The sequence below is a fragment of the Hylobates moloch genome, unplaced genomic scaffold (assembly GCF_009828535.3).
Source record: "Hylobates moloch isolate HMO894 unplaced genomic scaffold, HMol_V3 SCAFFOLD_5, whole genome shotgun sequence".
NCBI lineage: Eukaryota > Metazoa > Chordata > Mammalia > Primates > Hylobatidae > Hylobates > Hylobates moloch.
The window spans coordinates 94,723,167-94,749,287 of NW_026652280.1; the positions used below are offsets into that span (position 1 = coordinate 94,723,167).

Consider the following 26,121-nt stretch of genomic DNA (forward strand, 5'->3'; position numbering starts at 1 on the left):
TAAAGAACCTTATATATATATATTCATGGTAAAGTGGGGTGTATTTTCTTCTAAGGAAAAACTAGTAAGGCAAGAGACGCTGAAAAAGGTCAGTGATCCCTCCCCAGTCTCTTGCAAGGGCTTTGGAGGGGTAAGACTGGAGAATAGTCAGCTCTGTTCTTTTGCAAATTCCCAGGTAAAGTCAAAGATAGTTACTGGTAGCACTGGCCAGGTCCTCAGGCCAGATATACCGTACACAACATAGCCACTTCATTATTATTATTATTGTGTGTATACATTTAGTTTTATTGTAACAAAGAAATCTGTACACTTTTAATGTTTAAAACTGAGCATCATCTTTCCTTTCCAGTGAAACAAAAAGAAAATTTAAAAATAAACATGCCAAAGGAGAAGCCATGTTGTCAAAATGCCCACTTAACCCACCCAAACATCTCTTACCCACCCTTTGATGACTTTCTATAGCCTCATTTTTTAAAGATTTTTTTTTCTTTTTTTAAACAAGAGAAAGTAGACAGATACATGTTGGTAAATGATGGTCCATATTCACATAGAGACACACTGTACTCTCTGAACCCAATATACAGAGAAAGGAGGAAAGAAGCTAGAATTCTATGCACTGCTACACAGGGGTCTGGCACTCTCCAGCTTTCAGCAGAGCAAAGGGAGAAGGTTTTTCTTTTCTCCCACAGAGCTCGGTGGTGTTGATTCCATACAGTTTTTGTTCAGACAGGAAGAGATAAGAATGAATTCTGATGAGAAAGGGGTAGAGAATCTTTTCCCATTGTATTATGCTCAAGGTATTTCCCCCCAAATGAGTTGAAAACCATGGTGTAGAGAAAAGAGACCTCAAGAACAGCGCGACTGGGCACAAGAGGGGAAAAAAAGAAAAAAGACTGCAACTTGCTCCCAGGGATTGGAGAAAATTAAAAAAAAATTGTTCAGAACATCAGTGTTCTGTTAGTCATCTTCTCCTTCATCCTCCTCTCCTTCCTCAACTTCATCATCATCTTCCTCTTCTTCGCCTTCATCCTTATCCCCTTCTTCATCAATATCTTCTAATCCTTCCTCCTCTTCACCATCGTCATCATCATCTTGTTCTTCTCCTTCTTCTTCATCATCCACATTGGGAACCAAGCAGCACTGTTATGGGTTTGGCCAAGTACTACCTGTGATGACCTCTCCTAACTCACCAGCACCTGCATCAGAATGGTCAGTAAAGCAGGTCAAGAAGCTCTCTGGTGCCTCAGGCTGCCTCTTCCAACTGGCTTTATTCTTCGTTCGACTTGAACGATTCATTACATCCTTTCAAGATTTCCATTTGATTTCAGTGGACTTTGAAGATGGATCGCCACTCTCATTTAGATGAAATTCTTTGGAGAGAACTTTATTTTCAAAGTAAGGATGTTCATCAAAATAAAAATCTATTCTGTAACGTGATTTAGTATCTTCAAATTATGTCAGTTCAACTCTGGTCAAATAATGCAGTGCCTCTTCATCCTCCTCCACAAGCAGTGCAGACACTCGTGGATGGTTGACAAATGATGTTACCCAAAAATGTGAGATTTGGGCAATCAATGATCAATTCTGACCTCTTCTGAAAAACTGATTGGCAGAGTTCGTTCTATTTCTGTTCTACTTTCAAATTCTCCTCACTGGGTTGTTCATGAAGTCTGTTTCATTTTGTACTTCACCAATGTGTTCAATTGCTGCTTGCTATTCTTTTTCTGAGGTCTCGTCTGCCCGGTTGCGGTTGCGGTTGGACTTTGGCCGTTGGCACAGACTTGGTGCTGCTCGGAGTCGGGGGCGGGAGGGGGGGACGGTGTGGTGGTGGGGGGGAGAAACGGGAACGGGGAGAGAAGGAATGGGGAAGCGGGTCGGGGATAGGCGGCTTCTCCTCACTCCACATGCGCTGGCTCTCGCTCGGTCAGGCTGCCTCTGCTCCCCGTTCGCTCGCTCTCCCCGCACTTGCTCGCACGTGCTGCCCTGGCATACGATACATAAAATGTATATAAAAGACAGTATAAGTGTAGTTTTTGTTTGTAATTTTTTTCTCTTATCTGATTTAAAAGACAATTTTATAGAACAATAATTATAAATCTGTGTTAATGACACACATGTATAAAGATGTAATTTGTATGACAATAACAGCAAAAAATGGGGGCAAGAGAAAAAACCGTGTGAGAACAAAGTATTATATTATTGCAATTAAGATCATTGTAATCTCCAAAGCAACTATGAGGAAAATAAATACAGTAAAAAAAATGACAAGGGAACTAAGTGTACAGTAGAAAAAATATATTTAATACAAAAGAGGGCACTAATAAAGAAAGAGAAGAACACACACACAAAAAACCTATAGAAAACTAATAGGAAAATGGCAAACATAAATCTTACCTTATCAGAAATTACATTAAATATAAATGGATTAAATATTACAAATAAAAGGCAGAGGTTATTAGAGTGGATTAAAAAAAATGGGCCCACTATATGTTGTGTACAAAGGACACAGTTTAGATTCAAATACACCTACAGATTGAAAGTAAAAGGTGGAAAAAGATATATTACGTTATGGAAGCAATAACCAAAAGAGAGCTGGGTTTAGAAACTGAGATCAGTCAAAATATGATTTAAGACAAAAATTGTTGTAAAGACAAAGAAGGACATTTTATAATAATAAGTTAATGCATCAAGAAGATATAACAATTATTAACATATATGCACAGAGCCCCAAAATACATGAAGCAAAAACTTACTGAATTGAAGGGATAAATAGACAATTCAACAATAATAACTGGAGAGTTCAATATCCCATTTTCAATAATGGATTGAACAACTAGACATAAAATCAACAAGGAAATAGAAGACTTAAACAACATTATAAACCAACTAAACTTAACCAGGGTCTATAGAACACTTTACCCAACAACAGCAGAATGTGTGTTTGTTGTTCTCAAATTCACATGGAACATTCCCCATGATAGACTGTATGTTGGGCTATAAAACAAGTCTCAACAAATATGAAATGACTAAAATTACAGAAATGTCAAAAGTATGTTTTTAACCACAATGGAGTGAAATTATAGATCAATCACAGAAGGATATTTGGAAAATTCATCATTAGGTGCAAATCAAGCTACATACTTCTAAAACTAATGGGTCAAAGAATAAATCATGGGGGAAATTACAAAATACTTTGAGATGAATAAAACTAAAAATATTACATATCAAAAACTTATGAGGTGCAGGAAATCAATGCTTGGAGAAACTTTTATACCTGTAAATGCCTAAATTAAAACAGAAAGATCTCAAATCAATAATCTAACCTTCTACCTTAAGAAACTATAGGCTGGGATTAGTGGCTCATTCTTGTAACCCTAACACTTTGAGAGGCTGAGGCAGGAGGATCACTTGACCTCAGGAGTTCAAGACCAGCAACATAGTGAGTCCTTGTTTCTACAAAAAATTTTTAAAAATTAGCCAGGTGTGGTGGCTCATGCCTGTAGTTCCGGCTACTTGGGTGGCTGAGGTAGGAGGATTGCTTGAACCTAGGAGATAAAGGCTACAGTGAGCTGTGATTGTGCCACTGTACTCCAGCCTGAGTGACACAGTGAGACCCTGTCTTGAAAGAAAGAAAGAAAGAAAGAAAGAAAGAAAGAAAGAAAGAAAACTATAAAAAGAAGAACAAACTAAGTTCATTAAGAAACTATAAAAAGAAGAATAAACTAAGCTCAAAGCAAGCAAGAGGGAGAAAATAATAAAGATAAAAGTGGAAAGAAATGAAAGAGAGAATACAAAAATAAGAGAAAAATGAATTTAAAGTTTGGTTATTTGAAAAGATCAGCAAAACTGACAAATGTTTAGCTAGACTGATAAAATGAAAAATGGAGAAGACTCAAAGGACCAAAATCAAGAATTAAAAGGGGATATTACTATTGACTTTAAAGGAATGAAAATGATTACAAAGGGGATAGTATGAACAATTGTATGGAAATAAATTAGACGAAATGGAAAAATTTCAAGAATCACACAGACTACCAAAACTGACTAGAGAAGACAGATGCGATAGACCAGATAGATAAAGGGAGGGTTCTTGCTTGCAATAGAATGCCAAATATGGAGTGAGGTGCTGAAGTGAAGAAAGTTATTATTTTGCAACTATCACAATAAAGACAGGCTAAGGCAAAAATTATCAATGGATGCTAAATCTCAGAGGAAATTTTGATGAGGAGTAAGATGTCTGCATGGCCTTCCACTGTATGCCAACATATAGTTATTAGTTAAAACCAAAAAAGAAAAAGTAACTCTACAATAGAGAAATCTGGCAATGTGTTGGCAATATGCAATATATTGGCCAGGTGACTAAAATTAACATTATCGTTGAGGAGACATCAAGGGTCTCTAGATGTGATACCTTGAGGGTACAACGTCACTTGTGTAGTACCTAGTCTGGGAATGCATAATGTGAATCTAATCATAAGGAAATACAAAAAAACCCCAAGTGAGGAATTTCCTATTTAAAAAGAGAGGCTGTAATCCCAGGACTTTGGGAGGCTGAGGCAGGCGGATCATGAGGTCAGGAGTTTGAGACCAGCCTGACCAACATGGTGAAACCCCGTCTCTGCTAAAAATACAAATACAAAAAAATTAGCTGGGTGTGGTGGTGCATGCCAGCTACTCAGGAGGCTGAGGTAGGAGAATCACTTGAACCTGGGAGGTGGAGATTGCAGTGAGCCGAGATTGCGCCACTGCACTCCAGCCTGGGTGGCAGAGCGAGACTCCGTCTCAAAAAAAAAAAAAAAAAAGAAAAGAAAAGAAAGGGTGGGAAGATTGCATTTTTCAAATATATCCGTGTCATAAAGGAGAAGATATAGCTGTGGAAATGTTCCAGTTGAAGGATACTAAAGAGATACAACAACTAAATGCAATACCTGATACTGGACTGGATTCTGACCTGGAGGGAAAAATATGGTTACAAAGGGTCAACTGATAAAATTGAAATGCAACCAGTAGGTTAGACAAGAATATTGTTATCAATGTAAAATTTACTTAAGTGATAACTATATTGTGGTTGTGGCAGAAATTATCCTAATTCTTTACACTGACGTATTTAAGATAAAGAGCCATGACATATGCAACCTACCTTATAATAGTTCAAATAGAGACAGAGAAAGAGAGAGAGAGAGGGAGCTAGCTAATATTAAAGCAAAATGAGCAAAATATTACAGAGAGGTATTCACAGTCACAGCCAACTTGTAGCCCCCTCCCTGCAGGATATTTATAAAGGCGTTCTTTGTACAATTATTAATAATAATTTTTTCTTGCAACTCTTTTGACATTATTTTCAAATAAAAAGTTAACTACACAGATTAATGAAAGGTCTGCAATACTTATTTCCCCTTGATGGTCCTCAAGATGCTGAGGGTCTGTTCTGCATTTACCACATCCTCTTCTTTCCTTGTATAGGTCTCTCCTTTTATAGACCTGTGAGTTCTCAGAGTACGTTATCATTTTCAACCTTGAATTCCCATTGAATCCCTTGAATTCCCATTGAATCATCTGCCAAAGATGACAGTTTATTTTTCTGTTGATCCAATCAAGAAAAGGAGAAAGCTTCCATGAATAACAAATAGATGTGAACTACAAGTTCCTGTGACTCTGCCGGGCTCTGCCCAATGTGTCTCTCCATTCTGGCTCCCAGGCTACAGGAGCACAGCCTCGGTCAGTCTTGCTATCTCTGGCAGAGGACAGGAACACAGAGCAGAAGGACCTCTTTAAAGCCTAGGTTTAATAATGACAACATTTTCATGCTTAAATCCTTCAAGGATAGGCTCGTTGGAGAGCCTACAGGGTTCTACTGATCCTTATGTGGCTTGGTTTCTGTGAATTTCTCCTGTCCAATTTCTAGTTTGGCCCCTCCTTTGCGACTGAATGCTGCAACCTTCCTGAACTGCTAGCAATTCCCCGAATTTACTCAATGCCTTTGCTCAAGCTTTTACACTTCCTGGAATCCCCTCCCACTCCTCGTTGGCCTAACAAACTCCCACTCATTTGTTAAGACTCAAACCAATTGTTGCCTCTCCAAAGTCCAAGAACCACTTCTTAGTAATAGGACTCTTTCTCTGGTCCATAATCACCGTTTCCCACCCTCTTTGTGATAGGAATGATTACTACAAAGAAGACTTGGAAATTGTCATCAGGGAAGCCCATAAAATTTGCATTTCCTAATTTTCTGTAATCTTGGTGGAGGACAAGAAGGAAGTGGCCAGCCCAAGGCCATCTGGCAAATTACCAGCAGGGCTGAGGCTGGAAGTCAAATGCACATTCTCCTTTCTTTGTTGATACTACTGGGTACTCCCTGGGGCTTGACCCATTGCCCATCTTATGTTCATAAGTGTCTTCTGGACTCTGTCAAACCCTAGACCACTCAATTTTGCAGGACCTTCTAGGGCGGCAATGTTGGAGGGCTTGTTGGCTCCTAAAGAGAGCACTGGAATGAGCATGTTTGGTTGGTCTTCAAGCTTATACCTAGTACCCAGAACCATATTTCAAGCTTCTGGGAGGTTGCATGGTGTAGGGGAAGGAGCATGACCTTTGGAGCCAGACAGCCTTGAGTTTGAGTTCCAGAACCATCATTTACCAGCTTCAGAACCTCAGGAAAAGTAAACTTTCTAAACCTCAGTTTCTGTATGTGGATGATTTTTAAAATCAGGATTAAATGAGATAACCTCAATAAATCATTCCACATAAAGTCTGCCATACAGTAAGTGCTCAATAAGTATTACTTGCCTTCCTCTGTCCCCAAATTTCCTTCCTCTCTTCTGGGCTGGCAACTCTAATTTGAATGAATTAAGACAAGATCTCTTAGCCTAAGTTTCCCCAAGTGTAAATTAAGAGGGAAATGATTGTATAACTCATATGACCCAGATCACGGCTTCTTTCTATTTTGCTTTTATCAATCTTCTCAATCAGGTCTGTGCACTAAGCACAAAGGCTGCCCATGGGTGTGACATGAACAACAGAGGTTTTGCTCTCAGAGGAAGTGGAGAGGGTTTGGGAGGTACCTGGGGAAATGCAAATTTCACGGCTAAGTAGGACTTCCCTAGGTCTGCTGACTTCCAAGATGCTTCTGAGGTATAATTCCAGTGATGATGTGAAGATGTGGGGCCAGTTCTACCCCCATCAAAAAAGGCCGCAATCAGTATATTCATTCCACAAACATTTTTAGCACTTGCTGTATGCCAGCCATTGTTAGATTGGGGAACCATGAAGATAAATAGAGCATAATGAAACTCAATCAGGATATGGGTGGATTGACCTAAACCCAAGAGGTTTGGTTTCTTGTTACGGCTTTTCAAAAACTAGCCGTATGGTAAGTCCCTTAGAAGTTTTAGTCTGTAAGTATTAGCTTTCTTGGGGTGAAATGAAGGAGTTGAAAATATGACTTCTAAATTTGTTTGCTTTTCTTCAGATTATACTTCTCCTCTCAAAGTCAGCTCTGTATTTTCAAATAGCCCCTGGAAATCTCCATATGCATGAACCATAAACATTTAAACTGACCATATCCCAAGCCAACAAATAATCTTATACCCTTTGCTTTCAATTTTGCCCCAAAGTTGTCTCCACCTCTTATACTTCCTTTCTTAGAGAATGGCATTGCCATCTACTGGGAAACTAAACTGGAAGTTTAAAGGCCATAGTATATAGGCCACTCTCCTTCACAGCCCACATTCAATTAGTCACCAAACCCTGAAACATCCACCTATGAGATAACTCTCCAACGGACCTCCTTCTCTCCCACCTCATTGCCACTTCTCCAGTTAAGACCCATCATTTCTTCAAATCTGTTCCTAGCCTGTAGGTCTACCTAAATCTCTCTCACACTAAGGCCAAAGTAATCTTTTATTTTATTTTATTTTATTTTTTTTTTGACAGACTTTCGCTCTTGTTGCCCTAGGCTGGAGTGCAATGGTGCAATCTTGGCTCACTGCAACCTCCGCCTCCCAGGTTCAAGTGATTCTCCTGTCTCAGGCTCCCAAGTGGCGGGATTACAGGTACATGCTACAAGGCCTGGCTAATTTTTGTATTTTTAGTAGAGATGGGGCTTCATCATATTGGTCAGGCTGGTCTCAAACTCCTGACCTCAGGTGATCTGCCCACCTCAGCCTCCCAAAGTGCTGGGATTACAGGTGTGTAATCCCACCATACCCAGGCAAGGTAATCTTTCTAAAGCAAAAATATGAACAGGTCACTCAGCTGCTTAAAACTTTTGGTGGCTTCCATCAAAGTGTGAATGGCTTTCCAAGAATGCGTTTAATTATTTGTATGCAAAAAGGAGTTTTGATCAGGTGAAAGGGGAGACACTGCCTCCTATGGGAAGTCCTGGGTTGTGTATCCTTGCAGGAATGAAAGAAAAACAGATCAAAACAATGAGGAAGAGAAGAGAATAGCAAATATTGAGTGTTCACAATATAGCAAATACTGTACTTTATATACACTGCTGTTTTAACACTCAAAAACCATATTAGGTATCTTTGCTCAGGTTTTCAAAAATCATCTGAGATGGAGATTTGTGTGTGAAAAGTTTATGGAGGAGTGCCCATGAAATAATCAATACCTGTGAGGGAGTGAGGGAAGTAAGAGTGAGCAGAGGAAGAAGTTGAGCTGTGGATGCAGTTGCAACAAAGTCCTCAGCTGACTCAGTGAGGAGCCCTGGAGCTGGAATGACTCTCAGAGCTGTTGCAAACTGAGGTGAAAGGGAGACTTTATATCCTTTCATCAACCAATTGGCCCAGTTGTTTGATGTGGGTTCCTCAGGGAAGGAACTGGCTAAGGGCAGTTCCTGGGGAGGAACTCAGCTGAGAGCTGTCGGCTACCAATAATTCCTGCTTGGGGAATGACGGCTTTGGTCTTGAGGGGGAGATCTGAACAGCACATCATAACACCCACTATGTGAGATAACTTGTAGTGCATTATTTCATAGATAAGAAAACTGATTTTCACCAACACCATGACTTATCCAAGGTCGTACAAGTAATGAGTGAAATCCCTGTGGTTCTAATCCATATTTGTCTTCATGTTCCTTTAGCTACATATAACCATGCAATGATAACCTTTTTTGATGAAGCTAGCAGAAGACAAGAAATAACTAAAATCAGAGCAAAAATAAATGAACCTGAGACAAAAAAAAAACCTCACACAAAGGATCAAAAAAATAAAGTTGGTTGTTTGAAAGGATGAATAAGACTGATAGACTGATAGCTAGAATAACCATGAAAAAAAAAAAAGAAAAGATCCCAAATAAGCACAATCTGAAATGGCAAAGGTGACATTACAATTAACATTGTAGAAATACGAAAGATCCTCAGAGACCACTATGAACAGCTCTATGCACACAAACTAGAAAATCTAGAGGAAATGGATAAATTCCTAGAAACCCATAATCTCCTAAGATTGAGCCAGGAAGAAACTGAAATTATTAACAGACCAATAATGAGTTGCAAAACTGAATCAGTAATTAAAAAAAAAACTACCAACCAAAAAATGCCCAGAACTAGACGGACTCACAGTGGAAATCTACCAGATGTACAAAGAACAGCTGGTACCAATCTTACTAAAACTATCCCAAGAAATTGAGGAGGAGGGATTCTTCCTCAATTCATTCTATAAAGCCAGTATCATCCTGATATCAAAATCTGGCAAGGGCACGACAAATAAAGAAAACTACAAGTTAATACTCCTGATGAACATAGATGCAAAAACCCTCAACAAAATACTAGCAAACTGAATTCAGCAGCACATCAAAAAGACAATTCATCAGGATTAAGTTGGCTTTACTTCTGGGATGCAGACATAATTCAGCATACACAAATCAATAAATGTGATTCACCACATAAACAGAATTAAAAGCAAAAATCATATGATCATCTCAATAAATGCAAAAAAAGCATTCAATAAAATTCAACATCTCTTGATGAGAAAAACCCTCAATAAACTAGGCACTAAAGGAACATACCTCAAAATAATAACAATACATGACAAAAACCACAGCTAACATCCTATAGAATGGGCAAAATTTGTAAGCATTCCCTTTAAGAACTGGAACAAGACAAGGATGTCCACTCTCACCACTTGTATTCAATATAGTACTGGAAACCCTAGTCAGAACAATCAGGCAAGAAAAAGAAATACAAGGCATTCAAACAGAAAAAAATAAAGTCAGATTATCTCTGTTCACTGACAACATGATCCTGTACCTAAAAGGCCCTTAAGATTATTCTAAAAGTCTCCTAGACCTGATAAAGAACCTCAGTAAAGGTTCAGGATATGAACTCAACATACAAAAATCAGTAGCATTTCTATAAACCAATCACATTCAAGCTGAGAACCAAATCAATAACTCAATCCCATTTACAATAGCCACAAAATATAAAGTACCTAAGAATACATTTGACTAATGAGGTGAAAGATCTCTATGAGGAGAGCTACAATACATGGATGACAGAAACCACAGATGAGACAGCAAATGGAAAAACAGTCCATGCTCATGGATTGGAAGAGTCAATATCATTTAAATGACCATGCTTCCCAAAACAATCTATGAATTAACAGAATTCTTATCAAATTACCATAGTTTTTCACAGAATTAGAAAAAAACAATTCTAAAATTCACATGGAACCAAAAAGAGCCTGGCTAGCCAAAGCAATCCTAAGCAAAAGAACAAAGCCAGAGGTACCACATTACCCAACTTCAAACTATACTACAAGGTCATAGTAACCCAAACAGCATGGTACTGGTACAAAAATGAACACATAGATCAATAGAACAGAACATGAAACCCAGAAATAAAGCCATAAACCTACAACCAACTGATCTTTGACAAAGTCGACAAAAGTGAACAATGGGGCCAGGACACTATATTCAATAAATGGTGCTGGGAAAACAGTCTAGTCATGTGCAGAAGAATGAAAGTGAACTCCTACCCCTCCCCATATACAAAAATTAACTCAAGATGAATTAAAGACTTAAATGTTAGACTTCAAACTATAAAAATACTAGAAGAAAAGCTAGGAAAAACTCTTCTTGACATTAATCTAGGCAAAGAATTTATGACTAATATCTCAAACACAAATACAGCAAAAACAAAAATTGACAAATGGGAGTTAATTAAACTAAAGACCTCCTGCACAGCAAAAGAAAAAAAAAATCAACAGAGTAAATACAACCTACAGAAAGGGGGAAAATATTTGCAAACTATGCATCCAACAAAGGACTAACATCCAGAATCTGTAAGGAACTTAAGCAAATCAACAAGAAAGAAACAAATAACCCCATTGTGTTAGTCTATTTTGCGTTGTTATGAAAGAATGCCTGAGACTGGGTAATTTATAAAGAAAAGAGGGTTTTTTTTTGGCTCACAGTTCTGCAGGCCATACAAATATGGCACCAGCATCTGGTGAGGCCTCAGGAAGCTTACAATCATAGTGGAAGGTGATGGGGAGCAGGCATGTCACATGGCAAGAGAGGGAGTGAGAGTGATGCCATGCTCTTTTACACAACCAGCTCTTTCATGAACTCATTATTGTGGGGCAGACACCAAGCCATTCATGAGTGATCTGCCTCTACGACCCAAACACCTCCCACTAGGCTCCACCTCCAACACTGGGAATTATATTTCAACATTTGGAGGTGAAAAACATCCATTTATATCAACCATTAAGAAGTGGACAAAAGACATGAAGAGACACTTCTCAAAAGAAGACAGCAAGTGGCCAACAAACTTATGAAAAAGGCTCAGTATCACTAATAATCAGAGAAATGCAAATTAAAACCACAATGAAATACCATCTCACACATGCTAGAATGGCTATTCTTAAAAAGTGAAAAAATAACAAATGTTGGCAAGGATGTGGAGAAAAAGGGACACTTATACACTGTTGGTGGGAATGTAAATAAGTTCAACCCCTATGGAAAACAGTATGGAGATTTCTCAAAGTTATTTTAGAACTACCGTTTGATTCAGCAATTCCACTACTGCGCATCTACTGAAAGGAAAAGAAGTAGTTTTATCAAAAAGACACCTGTACTCATATGTTTATTGCAGCACTATTCACAATAGCAAAGTCGTGGAATCAACTTAGGTGGCCATCAACAGTGGGGAGGATAAAGAAAATGTGGTATATGTACAAAATGGAATACTATGCAGCTGTAAAAAAGAATGAAATCATGTCTTCTGAAGCAACATGGATGGAGCTGGAGGCCATTATCCTAAGTAAACTAACACAAAAACAGAAAATTAATGACCACATGTCCTCACTTGCAAGTGGGAGCTAAATAATGGGTACGTACAGACATAAAGATGGAAACAATAGACAGACACTGGGGACCCCAAGAGCGGGGAACAAGGGAGTAGGGTAAGGGTTGGAAACTACCTATTGGGTATTATATTCACTATGTGAGTGATGGGTTCAATAGAAGTCCAAACCCCAGCATTGCACAATATACCCATGTAACAAATCTACACTTGCACCCCTTGAATCTAAAATGTAAAAGAAAGAAACTTACTTGGCATAAAAATTTTATTAGCATAAGGTCAAACTTGAAACCCTCAGATTCTATGGGTGGCAGTATAAATTGTCCAAACATTAATCATTCAAGGAAGAGCAGAACTGGGCAATAGTGGAGCCAAATATCTAAGATCCCAAATAGAGAGCCATGAGTCTGTCAAACAGTGGAAGTAAAGTAGGAGGTGGGACTTAACTCTGGAAGCAGGGCTCAGACACAGGACCAAGTTGAGGACTAGCTGAAACAGGGCTGGAGTGGAAGCAGTTTTCCATAAGACTCACCCACCAGTGTACCATGTCAGATTACCATTGCTATGGCAACACTCAGAAATTACTGCCCCTTTCCATGGCAATAACCCAACAACCAGGAAGTTACCACCCTTTTCCTAAAAATTTCTGCATAAGTTGCCCCTTAATTTGCATATAATTAAAAGTGGGTATAAATGTGAGTGCATAACTGCCTCTGACCTGCTACTCTGGGCACACAGCCTATGGGGTAGCCTTGCTCTGCAAGGAACAGTATATGTCCTGCTGCTGCACACTGTCACTTCATAAAAGTTGTTGTCTGACACCACCAGCTCACCCTTGAATTCTTTCTTGGGCAAAGCCAAGAGCCCTCCTGGGCTAAGCCCTAATTTTGGATCTCACCTGTCTTGCATCAGAAATATCAGGGCCTGTGGGGCCTCAGTGTATAACTCAGGATAAGAAGAGCAGAATCATGCTTACAGCAGGCCCCTGAGGAGTCTGTTTTCTGACCTGGACTAGTGGCAAGAAATCTCCTGGGATCTAGACAGGTCAAGGGGCGGAAAGAGAGAGCCCCAGGCCAAGGCTGGAGCAGTTTCTAAGAAGACGGGAAAGAGTAAAGGAAGTCAAGAGTCAAAAATTCTTAATGATAAGTAGATTAGGATATGGGGCAAGAATTTAGAAGGAATGTCATAAAGGGAGGGCATAGGACCGCCGCTATTCTCTTTCCCTGGTCTCTCCTTATCTGGCCTTTTTGCCCCTAGATATGAAGGACTCTGATAATGGCCTTGCTAAATAGCATGTATCCTGGGCCAGTGTGGTAAGAGGCAGTAGAGATTATATCTAAGTGCTGCATCTGCTATTTATTCACTCAGTGACCTCAAGCAAGTTATTTAACTCTAAGCTTCAGTTTCCTCATCTGTGAATTACCTGTGGATAATAGTAAGGTTAAACCTGCTGCTGAGCTCTTGGAAAAGTTCAGCTGTACTGCTGTAGAATTCTCATCTTCTTGTAGTCCCATGACATACCATACTTCTGTGAGCAAGCCAAATTAAGGACCCATGTTCTTAGAATAGATTCTTGTGTTTTAAAGAGTTCAGTAAACAATATAGGAAGCAACGGCAATTGCTTGTCTTTCTCCCAGCCCTCTGTTCCAGGGAAGGGTTTTCTCATGGAGTGGGAGTCTCCTCCAGGAGAAATAGTAGATGTTCTAAGCTGTAGGGGAAATGTCTCCACGGAAACTTTTGCTGGAGGTTCTGGCTGGAGGGAAATCCAAGAAGGATGGCTGGGTCTTAAAATGCCATCTGAGCATGCAGCACAATATCCCAGCTAGTTGGGGCGCAGACAAGACCAGAGTTCATTTTAATAGTCTTTATCCAGGTTCTGTCATCAGCACTGGGCACCATGAGCCGTCCTTCTTAAAGACAAATACAACAGAAAAAGAGGCTGCCTCTTAACTGACTTATTCACCCCTAGGAAAATTTCTTAAGATGAAACATACTCCTTGTTGTTTTAACTCTGTTGTCTTGCTCAACAAAGCAAAATTTAGAAACAATAAAACTAAAGAAGGAAGTGTCTATCTCTGAGTATGATCTTTACTTCTTTTACTCCATAGAACGCTTTTTAAAATTTGACATTTTAAACAATCTCATGATCTTCATTTGTTCTTTTTTCAAGGAGAGATAATGAACACAATGTTCTTTAAGAAATTGTTCTTCATTAAACTAGGCAACAACATGTGAGTCATTGTAACGTATTATGTTAAATTTAAAAAAATACAAAACTATGTGCAACCCAGTGACTGTAGTTACAAATGTTCTTCTGGAATGAATAGCCCACTGAGGTAAGAAAAAACTTCACTTAAGCCGCTGCTTAGTAAAAGGCACTTGGTGTCTATCCCAGGCACCAGCATCTTAACTGTAATTATTATTTGAGATTAGCCTAACTATCAGATGTTTACTTATGATGATACCCAGAGGCATTTTTTACTTGAAATTGTATAATAAAGCAAAAAGATAAATTGAAGTGACCAAGCCAGCCATACAGTATGAGAACCTCAGAGGTATTTTAGACAATGAAAATAAACACTAACTGCATTTACTGTACTGTGTGATTCTGGTATTGTCTTCCAATCCCTCCACACGTGGATTCTGTGAAACTGCATCAGGTGTGGCCAAGGGTTCAGTTCACATTTTCATTCTGTTTCACATTTTCTGTTCTGATTCATAGTCTACATATATAACTCTTCCTGTTACATATTATACATTGATATTTTCTTTATGAAATGTGATAGTGTATGCTGAGAAATTTCAATTCTTTTATAACAGGACTTTAAAACACTTATCACATCAAATCCATCGCTCTGTCTTCAATTGCTAAAAGCTCTTAATAGTCTATAGTGTGTTTTTGTCCCTAATTTATGTTGCAAATTTATTGTTGCCTCCAATAGAGATGCCCAGGAATGACATTCATTTGTAGGGTGCCTGAAGCATTCTGCTCCATGTCTCTGAGGAGTGTCCTTGATCTTGACCACACAGTAGAACTTCCTGTGCATCCCCAGCTGCAGCTTGATGGGGTTCATCATTTAATTAATCATGACCACCTCAGGAAACAATAAAAAGTGATAGACACCAAATGCAAAATGGCTTTCACATGTCAGGCGCTGCAGTGAACATCTTACTTGTATTTATGCCATTTACTTCTCCCAACAATCCTATGAGATTTTTTTTCATCTTAACTCTGTTACTGATGAGGCAAGCGTGGCTTAGAGAGATTAAATAACTTGCCTAAGGTGGGATGATTTATAAATAACAGAATGGGGACGTGGGCCCAGGACTATCTGACCATGTAGCCAGAGTTCTAAACTCGTCTGCTGCCTTATAAAGAAAGGTTTGGAAAATTGCAAACTTGAAAGCAGCTGTGATGGTTAAAAAATGATGGCAGATTTTCCTTTCTTTTTTTCTTTTTTTAAAAATTTTTTTGACAGGGTCTCATTATGTCACCCAGGCTGGAGTGCATGGTACAAACATAGCTCACTGTAATCTTGAACTTCTGGGCTCAAGCAATCCTCCCATCTCAGCCTTCTAAGTAGCTGGGACTACAGGCATGCACCACCATGCTTGGCTAATTAAAAAAAAATTTTTTTTTGTAGAGCTGGGGTCTCATTATGTTGCCCAGGCTGATCCTAAACTCTTGGCCTCAAATAATCCTTCTGCTTTGGTCTCCCAAAGTGTTAGGATTACAGGCATAAGCCACTATACCTGGATCACATTTTATTTTCTTTCTTTTACAGACATTTCCTTCAGTGCTATATTACATTTGTGATTTTTAAAAGAGGAGATGAATATTAGGGTTCTCCAGAGAAACAGAATCAACAGGATATATATACATAAAAAGATTTATTATGAGGAATTGGCTCATGTGATTATGGAGATTGAGAAGTTTCATGACCTGCTGTCTGCAAGCTGGAGATCCAGGAAAGACAGTGGTGTAATTCCAGTTCGAGTTTGAAGGCCTGAGAACCAGGGGAGCTGACGGTGTAAATCCCAGTACAAGGGCTCAACAGGCAGGCGGGAAGCAAAAGGGACAAAGTCCTCCTTCTGCCTTTTTGTTCTCAATGAATTGGATGATGCCCACCACATTGAGGAGGGCAATCTACTTTCCTGAGTCCACGATTCAAATGCTAATCTCATCCAGAACACCTTCACAGACACATTCAGAAATAATGTTTAATCTGGCCACTTCATAATGCCATCTAGTTGACACATAAAATTAACCATTGGAGGATGGAACCCTAATGTCAAAAAAAGACTACAATTCCCAAATATTTTTCTCTTAACTAGCAGTGTTATCTGATAAAGTCATTAAGTGGTAGACAATTAGATTTGTTACTCCTTGTAAGTATATATATATCATTAAAGGATGTTTAGAGTCACTATATTTTAAACCAATGGAATGGTTTTCTCATGGTCAGTGCTGGGGCAGGCAGGTAGATGGAGAAGAGGTGGGTGGATGGAGAAGAGGCAAGTGGATGGAGAAGTAGGTGGATTGGGCTTCCACCACTGGGCTTCATCTGGATTTACTCTCCACAATTCACCTCTCTCTCTCCAGTGGTCCCAGTTAGAATTCTTCACTGAAGATTTCTACCCTATAGCTAGCTTTTCCAAGCAGCTTAAGTGTCCTAGCTCTCCCCTCTTTCCTGGACTTACTTCAGGTCAGCCCACCTCTTTGGTGTGACGGTGCAGGAATCGCTGCTCTGGACTGCGTAAACGGCCCATGAGTATCTCAGAGGGTCATTAAATGACTTCATGGAGCACACAGCCCCCATTTCCCCAGCTGTCTCTGTTTCGCAGGTAGGTGACTGGTTAGTTAAGGACCAGAACTATTCAGAGACAGAAATGAATTCTGCTTCTGATAGTGGTTATCCAGGGTTTCCAGGGTACTTTGCAAATTATCCTCATATCTACCACTCTGTCTAAGAATGCAGACCAGGGTTATGGGAGGCAGTTTTTGGAGCACAGAAAAGATCTGAGGCTGGTGACTCAATAGCCACTGTCACCAGTTCCTGAATCCTATTCCTTCCTAGAAGGAGTAGAGTGGCATGGGCATTTCCCTTTCTTTAACAATGTATGCCAGTAAAAAGCAGGCTAGCAAATTACATGACTGCCACATGAGGTCATTTGAAAGGTAGGAGGAAGCACCTCAGTCCTACCAAGAATGCTTCTAAAAATGCTGTGGAGAGAGTCTGTGAAGCAGTGACTCTTTCTCGGTCACAGTCACCCCTTAAGGGACATGAAGAATTCAGGGTCAGTTCAGTGCAAGCCCCAGGAAGGGAGGGATCCCCACATATTGGATCTGGGGTCTGGAAGGATGGAGGAGCATCAGTGGAAATGACAGCAGTTTGGAGAGGAAGTCCTCAGATGGCAAAGACCCTCAGATATCTCTCCACTTCCAGACTCCAGTTCCCTAAAGCAGGTCTGAACTGCTGAAGGAGGTACTGATGTGAGACACCTGGTGAGGGCCTTGCAGTGGGCAATCCCAGCACCACAGACAGGATATGGGGAAGAAGGTACTGCCAGTGGGACTTTCAGCTCTCCTCCCCAGGCCTTGTCACTCAGCTCATCCATCTGGCCAGGGAGCTGATGGCAGGCATGAACATTCAGCGTAAAGGAGCTGAGTAGAGCCTGGGCCTGGATCTGGGCTAGAGCCACTTCAAAGCCCAGTTATCTCTCCACTCTCCCCTCAACCCTGACAGCCCCAGTGCCACAACAGTGCTATCTGGTTGACTAGTCTGCTCAGCCTCCATGTCAGCCATCTGCCCTGTGGGCTTCCTCATCTCACCCAGTAGGGCGGACCCCAGGGTGTTTTTTCCCAGTGCTTTCCCCAGGCCAGTTTTAGACTCTTCAGTCAGGTCTACTAGGAGAGGTTTCGGAGTTTGGGGGAATTCTGCATTTTCGTTTTGGTTTTGCAGGTTTTTTTTTTTTTTCCTTATCCAGATAAATGTGCTCATCACGAGCTCCACGTGGCCAGGTGATCTGGCCTTAGTGGCCCTTATCTGTGGGGTCAGTTCATGCTATAGGGGACCTCTGGTCAGAGGCTGTGATGATGACGACTTTGGCTGGGAAGCCAAGACACTCAGGAGCAGTCCAGACCAGACACTGTCAGGCAGGTGACTTTGGCACCCGTAGCCACAGTGTCAGGAGAGAGAGTGGCAAGTCTTAGGGACACACTTAAGAGTTTAAGAGGTAGGAGATGGCTTCGATGCATAACCCACTTGAAGTTTTTTGGGGAAGGCTATTTTCTACGGAAATACAGTCCTCCTCATTCTCAGGTTGGGGCTCTGCATCACCAAAGGGAAAGAATGGTGCTGAGCCACAGACACGGGAGGCCAGGACGGGAAATAGTGCTCACCTAGGATTCTCCTACTGCCCACGCTGTGGCCTGTGCCAGAAGGAATGTTTCACAGATAATGAGCCATTGGCCAACACAAGCCTGAAGACTGGCTAAGATTCTTGCTTGGTGAAGGGGTGGCCTGCCCCTCCACACCTGTGGACGTTTCTCATCTGATGGAACTTGAGAAGACTTGTCTGGTGGAACTTGAGAGACTTGAGAAAAGAGACACAGAGACAAAGTATAGAGAAAGAAAAGTGGGCCCAGGGGACCAGTGCTCAGCATAGGAGGACCCCGGCCAGTCTCTGAGTTCCCTTAGTATTTATTGATCATTATCATGTGTTTCTCGGAAAGGGGGATGTGGCAGGACAATAGGGTAATAGTGGAGAGAGGGTCAGCAGGAAAACATGTGAACAAATGTCTCTGCATCATAAACAAGATAAAGAAAAAAGCGCTGTGCTTTTGAGGGGCATATACATAAACATCTCAATGCCTTAAAGAGCAGTATTGCCTCCAGCATGTCTCACCTCCAGCCCTAAGGCGGTTTTCTCCTATCTCAGTAGATGGAATATACAATCAGGTTTTACACCGAGACATTCCATTGCCCAGGGAGGAGCAGGAGACAGATTCCTTCCTCTTATCTCAACTGCAAAGAGGCGTTCCTTCCTCTTTTACTAATCCTCCTCGGCACAGACCCTTTACGGGTGTCGGGCTGGGGGACGGTCAGGTCTTTCCCTTCCCACGAAGCCACATTTCAGACTATCACGTGGGGAGAAACCTTGGACAATACCTGGCTTTCCTAGGCAGAGGTCCCTGTGGCCTTCCGCAGTGTATTGTGTCTCTGGGTACCTGAGAGTAGGGAGTGGTGATGACTTTTAACAAGCATGCTGCCTTCAAGCATTTGTTTAACAAAGCACATCCTACATAGCCCTTAATCCATTTAACCTTGAGTTGACACAGCACATGTTTCAGTGAGCACAGGGTTGGGGGTAGGGTTACAGATTAACAGCATCTCAAGACAGAAGAATTTCTCTTAGTACAGAACAAAATGGAGTCTCTTATGTCTACTTCTTTCTACATAGACACGGTAACAGTCTGATCTCTCTTTCTTTTCCCCACACTTGGTATAATGCAAGTGGTATGGTGAATGGATAGAGCACAGACTCTGGAGTCAGATAATCCAGGGTTTGAATCCAACTCTTGCATTTTTTTTGGCTCTGAGCCATTGAGCAAGTAGTTATTTAGCAGCACTATACTTAAATTTGTAAAATAGGGATAATTATTCCTGCTTCTTGCTGCTACCAAGATTAATGAAATAACACTGTGGAAACCCCAGGCATCCAGGGAGTTCAATTAGCAAGATTTCCTTCCTCCTTATTCTCTTGAGTATTCACGGTGATAAATACTCACCAGGAAAAAGGAAAGAGCTCTGATCAGTGTCAGGATTCCCAAGTTTGGTCCAGATCCTGCCTCACAAACGCCACCAGCTCCTTCGCAGGGCTGTTAGGAGGATCAAATAAGGTCGTGAATGTGAAGGCTTTTGAAAATGGCTTTGTAACTACAAGGCACTATCATCTACGTATCTTCTGTTGTTGGTCTGTTGACATCTGCTCTTAATAGCTGAAGGAAGCAGCTCAGTATACTAAATGTACTAACTGCAAATCTCTGGTTAGTCACATTGCCCCTCAGGTCCTGTATTAGTTTCCTGTGGCTGCTGTAAAAAATTATCACAAACGTGATGACTTAAAACAACAGAAATTCATTCTCCCACTGTTCTGTAGGCCCAAGGTCTAAAATTAACATATTGGCAGGGCCTGCTCCTTCTGAAAGCTCCAGGGGAGAATCTTTCTCTGCCTCTTCCAGTGTCTGGTGGTCTCTGGTGTTCCTTGAATTGTGGTTGCATAGCTCTAGTCTCTGCTCTGTCTTTTCACATGGCCATCTTCTTTGTGTCTCTGTGTGTCCTTTTTCTATTTCTTATAAAGATGCACTACTCTCATTGGATTTGGGGATCACTCTGATTCACCCAGTATAATCTCATCTCAATTCTTACCTTAATTACATGTGAAAGATCCTGATTCCAAATAAGGCCACATTCTGACGTTCCAGGTGAAGAAGAATTTGGGGGCAGGGAGGACTCTATACAGAATCCACTCTAGAACCTCAGAACCTTCATCTAAACCATTTCTGACCCTCATTCAATGTATGTTTTTATTTAGCTCTAGATTGCACCAAATAGGAAAACTCTTCAAGTAGTGCCTAGCATTAGCTCAGTTATCTGTGCAGAGGGGATCCAGGAGATCAGAGTGGAGAGGCCTCATGGAGAGGCTAGAGAAGGTCTAATTCTGGAAATGAGAGGAAGGGCAAAGTAAACAAGAGAATAAGTGTCTGTCTTTGAGAGAGAAAGGTTTGACATGAATAGACAGCATGCATTCCAGGAGCCGTGCAGCTTGTGGAGAGAACACCAGTCTTGAAATCAGACCTGGATCATTGGTTTCCCATTTTTACAGGATCCCAATATCATATCATTTAGTTGTTTCAACTGATATTTTATGAATACATAGGCAGTATGCCATTCACTCCATCATTTGGATTCTCAGTTATTGTAACAGTGATGTGTTGGTAAATGGTTAACAGCCAGATCTCTGAAAAATAATGTACGCATATATGTAAATGAGTTTGTTATAAATTTCGCTTATGTGAAGAATGTGTAACACGCAATTTATAAAATATAATTTATTGTATTTTAATAAAATGTACAATCCCCTTTATTGTAAATTTCATATAGCCACAGATCTCACAGGCTGCTTGCTTTCATATTGGCTTAATTCATATCCACAGCTGAACTGTGGTTACAAGTGACAAAAGAATGTAGTTCCAACATAAATGTTGGTTAATGTCTTTTTTGAAGTTAAAGAAATGTGAAACAACAAAAATATATGTTGGAACATCCCTTGCTCATCAATGACACTAGTGACTTTTTGCTGAATCAGATGATAGTTTTTGAATACCGGAAAAATGTTTCCTCAATTTTTTATGCTAATCCCAATGTAAGGGCCATAGTCATGGCACATGTTTAAGTTTACTCTGCATCGTTATGTTTTCTCTATTACTTTCTTACATTTAGACAATCAACAAAACAATAAAGTTCTGATTTATATTGCTTGCTGATTTCCATGGCATAAACTCTCACCATGGCCAGTTTCAAGCTCCCAACCTTATGCCATTGAATGCAGAGTAGGGAAGAGAGGTCCGGAAGCACCAATGATCCAGTATTTAATTTCCACTGTAGACACATAAGAGATGTCAATTACCTCAAGAACATAGATATCAATAAAGTCATAAAATTATTAAGAAACAATGAGCTTTGAGATTTTATTCCTTCTGTTTAATATAATTTATTTAGTTGCAAAGTTTTTTTTAAAGGCAGGGTTTTGCTCTGTTGCCCAGGCTGGAGTGCAGTGGCTATTCACAGGTGTATTAGTCCATTCTCACACTGCTATAAAGATACTACCCAAGACTGGGTAATTTATAAAGGAAAAAGGTTTAATTGACTTGTATTTCCACATGGCGAAGGAGGCCCCAGGAAACTTACAATCATGGCGGAAGGCAAAGGAGAAGAAAGGACCTTCTTCACATCACAGTAGGAGAGAGAAGAGCAGCCAAGAGCAGAAAATACTGCCTTATAAAACCATCCAATCTTGTGAGAACTCACTCACTGTCTTAAGACCAGCATGGAGGGGAAACTGCCCCCACGATCCAATCACCTCCCACCTTGTCCCTTTCTCAACACTTGGGGATTATGGGGATCACAATTCGAGATAAGATTTGGGTGGGGACACAGCGGCAAATCACATCAACAGGCATGATCATGATAGTCTGTTTTCACACTGCTATAAAGACACTACAGCCTCAAACTCTTGGGCTCAAGGGATCCTCATGCTTCAGCCTCTCAAGTAGCTGGGACTATAGGCGTGTACCACCATGCCCAGCTTAACTGTAAGTTTATATAATTTAATTGAATTTTATATGTTTAATAATGGCCATGTTCATCAAGCACCTCACAAGATTCTTGAACATCTATTTTTCATTTTTATTTTAAAAAATTGTTTGTAGACATGAGGTCTCGCTCTATTGCCCAGACTATTTTCAAACTCTTGACCTCAAAGGCTCTCCCACCTAAGCCTCCACAAGTGGTGGGGTTACAGGGGTGCCACTGTGCCCATCCAGATTCCTGAAAAATTAACAATTTTATGAGTTGGTACATGCTGACTCAAGCACACACCACTGGGAATAGTTGTGAGGAGGACAGTTGAGTGCTGGGGAAGGGAAGGAAGAAAACAGTGAGGATAAAGTTCACATATCTCACCAGGTTTTATTACCTGATCCTCATGGGGAGGCCCATCAGAGAGTGCCTATGACCTGTTACAGTGGACTCTAAAAACACTTCCCTATTCTTTCAAGTCTCCCTGTGAGCATTGGTTACACTTCCAGTATCCCATTCTTATAGTTTAACTCATGAAAGAGGCCGGGATCCTCCTGCCAATACTAGTTCCTTCTCCTCAGTGAAAATTTAGACACAAACTCCAAAATAAAGGCAACTCCCAGAATACAACACAGCCCGTTAAATTAAAATGGCTTTTATCCAAAAGACAGGCAATAACAAATGCTGACAAGGATGTGGAGAAAATGTACCCTTGTACGCTGTTGTTGGGAATATAAGTTAGTACAACCACTGTGGAGAATGGTTTGAAGGTTCCTCAAAAAACTAAAAATAGAGCTACCATATGATCCACAATCTCACTGCTAGATATACACCTAAAAGAAAAGAAATCAGTATATTGAAGAGATATCTGTACTCCCATGTTTGTTACAGCACTATTCACAATAGCCAAGGTTGGAAGCAACCTAAGTGTCTATCACAGATGAGTGGATAAAGAAAATGTGGTACATATACACAATGGAGTACTATTCAGCTAAAAAAGAATTAGATCCTGTCATTCACAATGACATGGATGGAACTGAAGATCATTATGTTAAGTGAAATAAGCCAGGCACAGACAGACAAACTTTGCATGTTCTCACCTGCTTGTGGGAGGTAAAAATTAAAACAATTGAACTTGTGGACATAGAGAGTAGGAGGATGGTTACCAGAGGCTGAAGGGTAGTGGCGGTTGGGGAAGAAGTGGGGACGGTTAATGGGTACAAAAAAATAGAAAGAATGAATAAGAACTAGTATTTGATATAACACAACAGTGTGACTATAGTCAATAATAATTTAATTGTACATTTAAAAATAACTAAAAGTATAATTGCATTGTTTGTAACACAAAGGATAAATATTTGAGGTGACGGATATCCCATTTACCCTGTGTGATTATTACATATTGCATGCCTCTATCAACATAATCTCATATACCCCATACATCTATATATATATATATACCTACTATGTACCCACAGACGTTAAAAATTAGAGAAAAAAACACACACACACAACAAGGAGACTGAGCTGGAAGGATGGAGCTCTGGGATAGATTTGTCCTACATCCCTGCCTGGGAGGGAATCCACACACATGCAAGAAGACAAACTAGGACCATGGGCTACTAAATTATACCACATTGCACTCATCGGGGTCACAGGGTTTCTTCCAAGCGACCCGCACTTGCCCATCCCATCTCTCTGTGACAATGGCACCTGCACCAGACTGCATGTTGAAGTGTCATCTGAAATTATGAAATAAAACAGAAGTAAGAGGTCTATTAGCTCATCAAAATGCAGTTATCTAAGTTCAGCTGTGAACTGCCAAATTTGAGGAGTGATCCGACCAAACATCTTTTCTTTGCAATCCAAGAAGACTTACCGGAGAGAACTGCTCAGAGAATCTGCAACATCCGGTTCCTGGAGACAGCTAAGGAAAGAATCAGGGGCGCATCTTTCTGCCCAAAGCCGGGTTTTGGCCGAGGTGACTACACACCCCCTTTCCTGGCTCCCATAGGCTAAGTGCGTGGCTTCTGGAGAAGCCTGCTTCTTGAGAACAACAAAGTGATTTAAAGTCTCATGGGAGATGAGCAATCCTCAAGACACAAGCAGAAAAAGTCCCGGTGATACAGGAAGCGGGTTCAGGAACCTGCTGGTTCCTGATACATAAATCAGACAGCCTCTGCTGCATGACACGAAGCTCGCTTCTGCCTGGCGTCTGTGAGCAGCTGCCAGGCTCTGACCAGGATCCCTTCCTTCTCCTCACTGGCTGATGGATCCCAAGGGGCTCCTCTCCTTGACCTTCATGCTATTTCTCTCCCTGGCTTTTGGGGCAAGCTACGGAACAGGTGAGTGTTCATCTGCCTGATGGTTTGAATCCTATGTTAGCTGCCAGGAATCAGCGTATCTTCGTGGATGGAGAGAAGGTGCAGGGCTGGGGATTGTGTTTGGTCACTCTTCCTCAGGGACTGGCTGTCAGTTTCAACTGCCTCTTTCAAAGAGGAAGGAACATTACAAATTCCTGGGCCCTTGGGTTTCCAAGACTCAGCCCCACCAACTCCAGTTTCCAAGGAAATGAGGAGCTCTAAGCCAAAGGCTCCAGTCACTTTTCTGTCCAGTCTTAGGGTGACAGGCTCTGGTAGAAGTCCTGGTTGAGTGGTTGGTTTTACATGGGCATCTTCTGGCAAAGACCCAGCCTAGAGATACTGAGCTGGATGGACTGAGCTCCGGGAGATGATTTGCCCTACATGCCTGCCCTGGGAGGGAATCTGTGCACATGCAGGCTGACAAACCAGGAGCATGGGTCAGCAGAAAGCATTGGCTAGAGCGGGAAGAGAGAGTAGAAGTGAAAACTCCAGGCTTTTGGCTGAGAACCAGCAGTGGCCACAGTGCGGTCATACTGGTGTGTATTTTCTTGGAAGAGAAGGTCCAAGAAAGCAAGAGGGAAGAAGTTGGGATTTCTGAAGCCTAGGGCTGGTTACAGTATGTGGGAAATGCAAATTGGGAACCCTCAGAGAGTAGCTCCAGCAGGAAGGCCAGACAAGAGCTACCTTTGGATCTGGACTCTGTTCCTGTCTTTCTGGCTATCTTCTTCCCAAGGCAGGCTATTGCTTTCTGTTTAGAAGTATCAGGGCTATGAGAAAAGGTATTTGAGAAAGAAAAAGGCAAGCAAGAAGTGGACTTTGGACTGCCTGTGTGAGTGGGGTGAGAATCTCCTTCTGCTTATTTGTTTAGACTGTGGGAGGTAGCCTGGAGTAGAAGAGGTGGCATTACGGACATGGGGGGAAATCCTGAGGCCCAGGGTGTTTTAAGCTTGGGGTTTTCAAGACCGCAAATCCAATATGGACTTTTCCAGGAAAAGCACCGTGATATGCCAGGGATGTGGGGGTGCTGCACTAGGGATGTGTCTTTTACCAGACAGCCAGATGAACAGGGCTTGCTCAGCCTAC

At 41.0% G+C, this 26,121-nt stretch overlaps 1 protein-coding gene and 1 pseudogene across 3 annotated transcripts in view; one reads left to right on the forward strand and one right to left on the reverse strand.

The window, feature by feature from the left end:
- Nucleotides 1-414: 414 nt before the first annotated feature.
- Nucleotides 415-24,768, reverse strand: LOC116467906 (protein SET-like; annotated as a pseudogene).
- SLAMF1 (signaling lymphocytic activation molecule family member 1) overlaps nt 24,591-26,121 on the forward strand; it is a 39,600-nt gene continuing 38,069 nt past the window's right edge. For 2 of the 3 annotated variants that reach the window (XM_032153972.2, XM_032153973.2), the window contains exon 1: nt 24,592-25,020. In XM_032153972.2, coding sequence (XP_032009863.1) covers nt 24,945-25,020 — 76 coding nt within the window. In that variant the 5' untranslated portion in view covers nt 24,592-24,944. Of the gene's footprint in view, nt 25,021-26,121 lie in introns of all 3 variants that reach the window. The other variant, XM_032153974.2, reaches the window with a different exon arrangement.